General features: G+C 45.3%; 1 protein-coding gene across 1 annotated transcript; it reads left to right on the top strand.

The window, feature by feature from the left end:
• The first annotated feature begins 3,337 nt into the window (after positions 1-3,337).
• On the top strand, positions 3,338-8,823 carry PEX19 (peroxisomal biogenesis factor 19). Its single transcript, XM_019988049.2, has 8 exons — positions 3,338-3,455; positions 4,846-4,955; positions 5,367-5,532; positions 5,966-6,051; positions 6,267-6,428; positions 7,152-7,328; positions 7,487-7,531; positions 7,700-8,823. Exons 1-8 carry the CDS (start codon positions 3,386-3,388, stop codon positions 7,781-7,783), a joined length of 900 nt encoding a protein of 299 aa, XP_019843608.2. The 5' UTR covers positions 3,338-3,385; the 3' UTR covers positions 7,784-8,823.
• Positions 8,824-10,961: the final 2,138 nt, after the last annotated feature.

Genomic DNA, 10,961 nt, shown 5'->3' on the forward strand with positions numbered 1-10,961 from the left:
ACCAAAAATGTCCTTAATCAAGAGAGTGATACAAAGAAAAGGCTGTAAAATACTCTTGCAGCAATGTTCACTATACATGAAAGGTAGGAGATGAGTAAATACTGAGATGAGGTGTTAGGCGTTTCAGTAGTAAAGCAAGTTTAATGGACTTCCCTGGTGGTACAGTGGATAGGAATCTACCTGCCAATGAAGGAGACATGGTATCAATCCCTGGTCTGGGAAGACTGCACATGCCATGGAACAATTAAGCCCATGCACCACAACTATTGAACCTGCACACCTAGAGCGTGCGCTCCACAACAAGAAGCCATGCACCGCAACTGAAGCGCAGCCCCCTGTCTCCATAACTAAAGAAAGTGCATACACCAACAAAGACCCCGTGCAACCAGTAAACAAATTCATAAAAAATGGTAAAGCGAGTTTAAGAAATAGAACAACCATGCCTATTTTCAACTCCATTCAATTATCTGATACTTTCCTTATTAGCATACTTATAGTACTATATTAATGTGAAGCCAATAGAAATACCTGTAACATGTGCTTGTTGTAACTACAGTTGTATTAGAGAGACACATATAAGCAGTTTGGAGTTAACCTGGAATAGATGTTACAGCTATTGGGGAGAAAGAGATTAATCAGGGAAGAATTAGATTACAGAAGTTTAGATGTGAAAACAACCTTAGAGTTTCAGCTTTCATGTTTTGTTTTGTTTTTTTTTTTTTTAATCATATTTGTAATAGAGTCCTAGAGTGGAGAAAGGTTTTGAGCAAAGCAATTTAATAACAGAGTTGAGACTAGCATTTAGGTCTTCTGACTTCTAGTTCAGAGTGTTTTTCCCAAGTTACAGTACGTGTGCTTGGACGATCACAGCAGGTTTTGCACAGGTATGACTTTAAAAGTATGTGCCTTATATGTCAAGGAAAGAGTAAGTACCTAATCTGGTGCTTGACATAGTACTCAAGTGTGTTTAGGAAGCTAAGGATGAAAGTCAGGAAGTGAGTTTTTTCATTTAGATGTGGTTTCTCCCTTTTAAACTTTATGATACTTTATCCTGAATTCTTATAAGACAATGACCTTGGCCATACTTGCTGTGTCTATGTCTATACCCACCTCCAGCCTAATGCCCAGACAACTACCTTAACAGCAAGGGCTGGTCCTGATTTCTCTCTCTGTCCTCCATGGTGCCCCACATAGGATTTTGAACAACAGCAGATGCCCTCTAAGTGGTAAAGTAGGTTTGTCTAAGGCAGTTGATGCATTCTGGCAGATCTAAATAGAACAATTCCAGAGAAGGGAAGGGATGTCTGGAGTTGTCTTTATCTGAGTCTCCCCCAACTACACATGATTCACTTCTGTGTAGAGAAAAGGCTATAAGTCAGGGAAGTTCACTTCAGTCACTCAGTCATGTCCAACTCTTTGTGACCCCATGGACTGCAGCACACCAGGCTTCCCTGTCCATCACCAACTCCAGAAGCTTGCTCAAACTCATGTCCATTGAGTCGGTGATGCATCCAACTATGTCATCCTCTGTCGTCCCCTCTTCCCCCTGCCTTCAATCTTTCCCCGCATCAGGGTCTTTTCCAAGGAGTCAGTTCTTTCTATCAGGTGGCAAAAGTATTGGAGTTTCAGCTTCAGTATCAGTCCTTCCAATGAATACCCAGGACTGATCTCCTTTAGAATGGACTGGTTGGATCTCCTTGCAGTCCAAGGGACTCTCAAGAGTCTTCTCCAACACCACAGTTCAAAAGCATCAATTCTTCAATGCTCAGCTTTCTTTATACTCCAACTTTCATATCCATACATGACTACTGGGAAAACCATAGCTTTGACTAGATAGAACTTTGTGGTAAAGTAATGTCTCTGCTTTTTAAAATGCTGTCTAGGTTGGTCATAGCTTTTCTTCCAAGGAGCAAGTGTCTTTTAATTTCATGGCTGCAGTCACCATCTGCAATGATCCTGAAGCCCAAGAAAATAAATTCTCTCACTGTTTCCATTGTTTCCCATCTATTTGCCATGAAGTGATGGGATCAGATGCATTATCTTAGCTTTCTGAATATTGAGTTTTAAGCCAACTTTTTCACTCTCCTCTTTCACTTTCATCAAGAGGCTCTTTAGTTCTTCTTCACTTTCTGCCATAAGGGTGGTGTCATCTGCATGCCCGAGGTTATTGATATTTCTTCCGGCAATCTTGTTTCCAGCTTGTGTTTCATCCAGCCCAGCATTTCTCATGATGTACTTTGCATATACGTTAAATAAGCAGGGTGACAATATATAGCTTTGGTGGATTCCTTTCCCGATTTGGAACCAGTCTGTTGTTCCATGTCCTGTTCTAACTGTTGCTTCTTGACCTGCATACAGATTTCTCAGGAGGCAGATCAGGTGGTCTGGTATTCTCATCTCTTGAAGAATTTTCCACAGTTTGTTGTGAACCACAGAGTCAAAGGCTTTGGTGTAGTCAATAAAGCACAAGTAGATGTTTTTCTGTTCAGGGAAGGGAACTCTACAGTAGCCTTTTTGCTTAATCCAAAGTCCAAGAGTCACTTTTCTACCCAATTTGATTAATAATCGAGTTCTAAGTTCTTGGCCCTGTGATAGTTTTAATGGGGTACAGGAAATGTGAGATAGCCAGTAGATTCTGCAGAGAAACATGCCTCTTTAGGATCTGAGAGAGCAAAGAGTAGACAATGAATGCCTAAGTTTTAATCCCTAGCCCAGGAGCTAGGGATGCAGCACTGAAGATGACAGATGAAAATCCTTGCCATCATCGTGCTTAAATTGCAAAGGGCTTAAGGGGAGATAGAAATGATAAATAAGTAAAACATACAGTATGTCAGATAGAGGTAAGGGTTGAGAAAAATGGAGGGAAAGTGGACAGGATTTGTATATGTATGTGTGTGGGAGGGGTTGCAGTTTTATTTAGTGAGGCCAAAGAAGGCATTTCAGAGAAGATGACATGTGAGTAAAATACTGAAGTGAGATAAAACTACCATGTTGGGTATGCCGTAACTGCAACTGCCTTACTGATTACAAATGCACAGCTTCTGGTGGCTCGTAGGCAGTTTGTCCCAGTTTGGCATACCCACAGCTCTGGAAAAAATAATAAGGAAGCCAGGTAATGTGGGAAGTTGAAAGAAAGGAAGCCAGGCCAGTAAAAGAAAAAAAAACCTGGCAGAAGGTAAGAGTAAACTCACCTCTGTTAGGTCAACGTGTCAGTAGAAAGAAGAGAGGTGGCAGGGGTGGGAATTGGAGCCTCCTGTCCCTTTAAAAATGGCGGCCTGGCACGGACCAACAATACCATTGGTTGCGCGAGCAGAGGGGCGGGCTCGGGGGCGGGGCGAGCGGAGCTGCGGAGTCCCACCTCCTACGGCAAGTCAGAGGTGGCAAGATGGCCGCGGCTGAGGGGGACGGTGGTGTCCGGGCCGAAGCTGACCGGGAATTGGAAGAGCTTCTGGAAAGTAAGAGCCCGTCATGGGAAAGCCCCAAAGAGGGCGGATGTAAGGGTCCATTCAGGGGGGTAGGTAAACCTGCGATGTTTGGGGCGGAGCAAGTAAGGCTCGCCAAAGGCTGGCCGGGGGCGGAGAGTCTGACTGCGACCCTCGAGAAAATCTCTGGGTCACCCTCTCCTTCCTCTACAGCGGTAGTTGAGGAGTTCTCTCTGGGTCCCTGAACGGCCCACACTGTTGATCACTCTGCCGGAGGGGAAACTAACCCAGAGGACGTTTCACGCTCCCTCTCCAAACTCCCCTTACTTTAGATTAGTAAGTTCTGAAGTCCTGACTCTCCCCACCAGCAGCAGCATTTGGTCCTCGGGGGGCAGCGAACCGAACAACCACGGATTGCTTCCATTAACTATTAGCAAACCTGTAGTGCGTTCTTCTGTGCACGCTCCTGCCCTCCTTAATAGAAAAGACACTCCTTTCTTTCTCCCAGTCCTTTCATCCACCAGGCCCCTTTCCAGTTCTTTCATCATGTCAGAGCTCAAACCCTTCCCATTATTTTGAAAAACAGGGTGAGACAGCCTCAGGGTAAGACAGTTCTCTTTTGAAAGGAGGTGGCTGTACTTTTCCTTCTCAGCCCTGCCATCCACTCCTCTCTGGTTTGGTTTCTTGTCCAGAGTGGGGCTGGTGTCTTACTCCTAGGCCTGGCAAATATAGTGGTGGTGAGAACAGAGGTTTTTCAGGGTAGAGGTGAATACTTTTTGTCTCTTGCTCAGTCACAGAGTGGGCAGGTGGAAAGATAAACAGAAATGGTGAGAAGTGCTAAGTGACTGTGTGAGTCTGCAGAGATGAGGCCACAGGGAGCTCTAGCAACTCTGGGGAGGGAGAGCTAAATTGAAAGAGAAAAGAGAGTTCAGGGCCCTCCGGTGGAGTATAATATGGAGTCCCTCAGTTTGTACCAGGACCCATGGGAAGCTGGGTGAAATATCTTAAGGCTTCTGCTCTCTTGCCAAAGATTATTCCTTGTAGGGCTCCAGAGTGAGTTCTAGGGAGGTTAAGGACATCTGTGTTCTCTGTTCCCCTTGAATATCTGTATGGGATTTCTAGGAACCATTAAAGTATGGCAAAGAGGCATCATGTAGATGAACTGTCGTCTTACAGCTTTGAGAGATGTTTTTTCCACCTTAAGAGATTTCTTCCTCTATGATTACAATACATTAGATAATGGGGAGGGGGAGGGAGAAGCTTATTGAAGAGTGGGTCAGGAGAGGGAGACTCAAAAAAGGAGAGCATTTTAGGAAGGTTGGCAGCTTGAAAGATTGTTTTCTTAATGCTTTGCTCAGAAACCCCTCTAGCCTTGCATTCTCATCCATCACCAACATATACACTGTGTCTCTTGTCTCTGAAGGTGCTCTTGATGATTTCGATAAGGCCAAACCCTCCCCAGCACCCCCTCCTACCACCACGGCCCCTGATGCTTCAGGGCCCCAGAAGAGATCGCCAGGAGACACTGCCAAAGTATAAATTCTACCCACTTAAGGGATGGGGAGGGGATGGGTGTGCAGCTCCAAGCAGAGGTGGGGCAGGCCCTTGTGGGCCAGAAGGGAGTCGGGGAGGGTGCCTTGGCCTCACATTGCTGAGTGCTCTTGCAGGCCTCAGTCCTTGTGAAACAGGGACTTGAGATTAAGTAGAGGGATCTCAAAGAACAGATTTAAATGGTTGGATTGGGAATGCCAGCCCATTGCCTTCCCTCAGTGGCCGGATGCCTTTTTGCTGTTCTCATAAGGAGAAGTAGTCAGAATGTCCAATTGAGGTGGGTAGGAGGGAAGCACTGCATCTCCCAGAGCCACTGCCTGTGGCTTCTGTCAGAAACCATGTACAGTGGGGCGCCAAGTAAGAGATGTACTTTGGCCACGTTGTCGCCTGCAGGATGCCCTCTTTGCCTCCCAGGAGAAGTTTTTCCAGGAACTGTTTGACAGCGAGCTGGCTTCCCAAGCCACTGCAGAGTTTGAGAAAGCAATGAAAGAGTTGGCTGAGGAAGAGCCCCACCTGGTAGAGCAGTTCCAAAAGCTTTCAGAGGCTGCTGGGAGAGTAGGTAAGGAGGGGAAACAGTGGGAAATATCTGAACAAACCTCTTGGGTTATTGTCCCTTGACAACACCAAAATTTTTTGTAAAAGTTGACAGGAATTATGATACCACTGCCATGGTATAGGGGAGGAGATGGAAGGAAAAAGGAGACCCTGTTTAATGAAAGGGGTGAGATAGGTTGGAAAGTAACAGAAAAGATTATTGAAAAGGGATAATTTTAAAGATCAGTGTTAATGTGGGTGTCATTGTAGAGAACAAACTGAGACACAGTCCACGTAGATTTGTGGAAATAACTATGAAGATAAACGTAGAGTATTCAAAGATTTGGAGTGTAGTAATTCACTAATAAATGCTCCATGTCCAAGCTGGTAACCAGGTCAGTCTAAGCAAGCAAACAGTTAAAATCCTAAATGACTTAGGCTCTTTTCATCTCTCCTAGGCAGTGATGCGACTTCCCAACAAGAATTCACCTCTTGCCTAAAGGAGACGTTAAGTGGACTAGCCAAGAATGCCACTGACCTTCAGGTGAGGGGGAAGAGATAGGGAACCACAAGGGTCCCACTCACAGAGACTTCACTGGCAGAGTCTCAAAAGACAGACTCTCTTGGCTATCATCTCAAGTCTGTTCTTGCCTCACTATTTTGCTACAGGCATGTTTAAATAGTTCTTTCCCACCTGAAAAGTTGGTAAGTGTCCCAAGAAGGTGGTATACTTGCTCATTTCTCTTCTGTCCTTTCCAGAACTCTGGCATGTCAGAAGAGGAACTGACCAAGGCCATGGAAGGGCTGGGCATGGACGAAGGGGATGGGGAAGGGACCATCCTCCCCATCATGCAGAGTATCATGCAGAACCTACTGTCCAGGGATGTGCTGTACCCGTCACTGAAGGAAATCACAGAAAAGGTTTGTGAACTTCTGTTTATGCTTTTCCTCCTTATTCCTCATTGTATCAACTCCTATGGGCTACTTTGTCTATTTAGAGACTGTAAAGACAGTAACTCAAGTGTACAAGTTCATCTTTTTTTCTCCTTTGTTTATTTATTTGGAGGGGGAGAGTTAGGGAGGAGTTGTGTCTCCAAGAGAGTAAAGCTACTTTACTGAGGATATTTAAGGTAGACAGGGAAATCCTTCAGCTCTATTAATAGTTTTCTATAAACTAGTCTAAGACTCTGTTGTTGTCTGATCAACTCCTTCTTGCATTTCCAATTTCATTCATTTCTCCAACAAGATGTCACTGATGGTTTACTGACTTTATGCTGTGAACAATTTTAAGAGTAGTTTAAATGATGGTCTCTGCCATCAAAGAGTTTATAGTGTTACTGGAGAGACTTCTAAAAGTTGTTAAACACAAAAGAAGGAATATGTGACTGAAACCATATGTGGCCCTTAAAGCCTCAAATATTGACCATCTGGCTCGTCACAGAAAAAGTTTGTCATAAATGGTGACCATAAAGGCTAGCATAGCCAGGTGATCTGATTGAAGTCAGTGCTGCTTCTCATGCTAAACTTGCTTATTTAGTTTTTCCTTCTCCTCTCTTTCTGGCCCCTTCGTGTTCTTCGTATTTTATGACCCTTACTTACGCATTGTTCACTTAATTCTTCACCACCCATTCTCTGTTTACTTAGTATCCAGAATGGTTGCGGGCTCACCGAGACTCTCTACCTCCAGAGCAATTTGAAAAATATCAGGAACAACATAGTGTCATGGGCAAAATATGTGAGCAGTTTGAGGCAGAGACCCCCACAGACAGTGAGGCCACTCAGAAGGCTCGTTTTGAGGTGGTGCTGGATCTTATGCAGCAGGTAAGGCCTTTCACTGTCTGCCTGCTGCTGCTTTCTGCTTGAGTGTTCATTGCAGGCAGATCCTGAAAGGAGGCCACACAGCCGAACCAAAGTTGGGGAGGGCGCACAGGGGAGGCCACAAGGCACGGGCTTATCTCGTGTTCCTCCTTATTTTCCAGCTACAAGATTTGGGCCATCCTCCAAAAGAGCTTGCTGGGGAGATGGTGAGTATACCATCTTGTAGACTTTAATCTGAGCCCAAGTTTCCATTATTCTGTAACCTTTAGTGATTCCGCCTAAGGTAATAATAGTGGCTGCAGGGGATAGACCTTCAAAAGCTCTAACTTTTTGAAATGGGAGGAGTTATCTGAGTCCCTTCATCTCTTCTCCAGCCTCCTGGCCTCAACTTTGACCTGGATGCCCTTAATCTATCGGGCCCACCAGGTGCCAATGGCGAACAGTGTCTGATCATGTGAAACACAGCACACTTTCTTCCCTGATTCCCAGCCATGGGGGAACGTCTGGAGTCAGAAGAAGCACTGAGAACTGAGGCAGGAGTGTCGTCTACCAGAGTGGCTGCCCACTGCCATCTGTCATCCCACCCAAGATTGTGTCATACCAGCTGAGGCTTTTTCTCTTTGTAGGAATAAGGCCTGTTCTGCAGATCATTACTGTGAACCTTTCCATTGTGGTTTCTGCTGCTAGCAAAGGCCCAGCTACCTTCCAAGTGAAGGAAGGCAACTCTTTGGGGGCAGGCACCTTTTTCCCTCTCCCAAAGTCATGTTACACAGGGCCACACTGATGTTCACTTTTGTACCCGAGGTCTTCGTGCCTTGTCTCTCCTCCCTCTCTTGGACCTGGGGATCAGGGACAGCGTCCTAAGACTCTGTATTTCTGTACTTCTCTTAAGCAGGGCCTTTGGGAATGAGTGCAAAGAAACTTAGCCTGGGCTGGGGCCGTAGGTCTGTCGCCACACCCTCTTGCCTTCAGACTGTTGTGAATTCTCCAAAGTAAGTGGGGGCCTTTTGCATCTAATCACAGGTTGAAAGAGAAGCCCTGGAATTCTCTCTCCAGGTACAGAGTCCTCAGCTCCCTGTCCAGCCTGAGAACTCAAGCAGCTGCCCTGGTTCTTTCTATAATGCTATGTGATCTGGGTGAACTCAGCCCTTGACCTTCCTTTACCCCCTACCTCTCCTCTCATCTCTCTACTTTAAATACCTCTTTATTCCAACCCTTCTCTGAGCCCAAACTGTGAGGAAAAAGTCCTGTCCTGTTTCCCCTGTTCTAGTCCATCCACCACTCTCACCAGCCCTGCTGTCTCGCTGGCAAGCCTGTAATTATAGTGTGTCTAGGAAGTGAATGACTGCTCTTCCCCAGTTGCATACCGTTTTCTTTTACACACGTACACTTCTGATTTCTTTGACTGCTGCCCATTGATTCAGGGAGGTAGCTTGGGAAAAGGGAGGTGGGATGCTGCCTGCGCCCTTTTTCCTGACAAATAAATATTCTGAGTGAGGACGGTAGTCTGTATTTCATCCAGCTCTTTTCCTAATCTTCCTCAGCTTCTCTACGCTGCCGTGTGAGGTGTGTTAGCTTAACACTGCTGGGTTCTACCATCACGTCTCTTCCCAGCTCAGTCTGCACCTCAGTTGGTAGAGCAGACTGAATGACCACCATTCCTCATTTTCTCTGTTTTTGAAGCCTTTCAGTTGGTATTGTATTTTAACATTTTACATTATTATGTTAATATTAGTAATGTATTGTTAACATGTTTTCTAAATTTTTTTTGTTGGAGCTGACCTTGCCTTTCACTATGGGAGCCAGTGGATCTGTAGATCTTGGGTACCACATGTTGGTGGATATTCTGGTTCAGACCAGCTGGCTGTCCTCGTTCAGCACTCAGAAAATAACTACCAGAGCAAATTTGTACTTACCATTTGTGGCACTCTGATCACCTGACATGACACTTTCCCTTGGGTTAAGACTTGTCTCCCCTTAAGATCCCCTACACGTTCTGTGGTATTGGTGAGGAAGGAAATATTTTTAAGACCTCAGGCTGTTTAGGAAGGTCCAGCTATTGTACCTCACAGTAGGGAAGAGCCCAGGCCTGAGTCTGAGACTCCTCGCCTCTGCAAGAGATGGGAAAGTACAAGCAGACCTGTGATGGTGGTCACAGGACATGAATGGCCAAAATTGTCTCCTTATAGCTCTAGCCAAAAACTGAACGAGGATGGGAAGGGGGGTGGGAAGGACAGAAGGGCCCTGCCCCTTGATCCATGTGCCAGTTTTCTTTTACACATTCTCACTTCTGTGGCCTGGCCAGGACTTACTCCAGAAACCTAAACAGGTACCACCTTAGTTTTGTTCCTGAGACATTCATTTTCATTTTCATTTTCATTGAACATGATTTGATTGGCCTCAGGTTACTGTCTGTTCCAAAAATACTATTTGAACTCTTCTAGGGCTCATGGAAAGATAGAGCAGTCTTTCTCAGACTGGTAAAGGTCCTTTGGTAAAGGACCAGGTGTTCTGTTTTACAAGTATCCTGTCCTTTGCCCACCAGTATGTTTTCCATATGCACAGTTCATATTGTGGGCGACCCACCATATAAGTTTGACAACACCAAACTGACCAAATCCCTTCTGCCTGATAAAGCCACTCTTTATGCGTTCAGATATTATAGCAATGTTGGAATGCTGGGGACTTCCTTGACAGTCCAGTGGTTAAGGCTCGACGCTCCCAATGCATAGGGCACCAGTTTGATCCCTGGTCGAGGATTTAAGATCCCACATGCCACACGGCACAGCCTAAATGAATATGAAAAAATAAAATGCTAAAAAGTTTCTAAAAACTGAATTTCTAACTCGTCTTGTCACAGAGTGGTAAACTACTCACAGATCAGTACAAATTTCCAACTACCTGAGTAGCTCTGCTCTGGGGCCCTCCTCAGTCTCTCCACAGCTGCATCAGCCAAATAGATACATTTCTATACTTGTTCCATCTGAGTGTTGCTTTTAATGAACTTTTTCTTTAGCAAGAATGTGTCACTGTAAGGAAGTTTCTAGTATTTTTCTAGCCTTCCTTTTGCTACTTAAAATAACCAGTACAAAGCTTAGTTTTCAGTTGTGCATGTTTATGCTGCTGCTGCTGCTGAGTCGCTTCAGTCGTGTCTGACTCTGTGCGACCCCATAGACAGCAGCCCACCAGGCTCCCCCGTCCCTGGGATTCTCCAGGCAAGAACACTGGAGTGGGTTGCCATTTCCTTCTCCAATGCATGAAAGTGAAAAGTGAAAGTGAAGTCGCTCAGTCGTGTCTGACCCTCAGTGACCCCATGGACCGCAGCCTACCAGGCTCCTCTATCCATGGGATTTTCCAGGCAAGAGTACTGGAGTGGGGTGCCATTGCCTTCTCCGGTTTATGCTACTGTCATACTTTAAAGGAAATGCCCCCTTGCTCCAAAATTCTGTACATTAGAAAACAAATTCTTGGTTGTTTAGATGGTTTAATGAATTAAGAATCAAGTTAATACTGTGATAATGGGGTCCATTTCCTATGATTTTTGGAACATCCTAATAAGGGCCCCATGTGTGTGTACTAAGTCGCCTCAGTCATGTCTAACTCTTTGCGACCCCATGGATTGTAGCCTGCCAGGCT

Source organism: Bos indicus, chromosome 3, assembly GCF_029378745.1.
Source record: "Bos indicus isolate NIAB-ARS_2022 breed Sahiwal x Tharparkar chromosome 3, NIAB-ARS_B.indTharparkar_mat_pri_1.0, whole genome shotgun sequence".
Classification (NCBI taxonomy): domain Eukaryota; kingdom Metazoa; phylum Chordata; class Mammalia; order Artiodactyla; family Bovidae; genus Bos; species Bos indicus.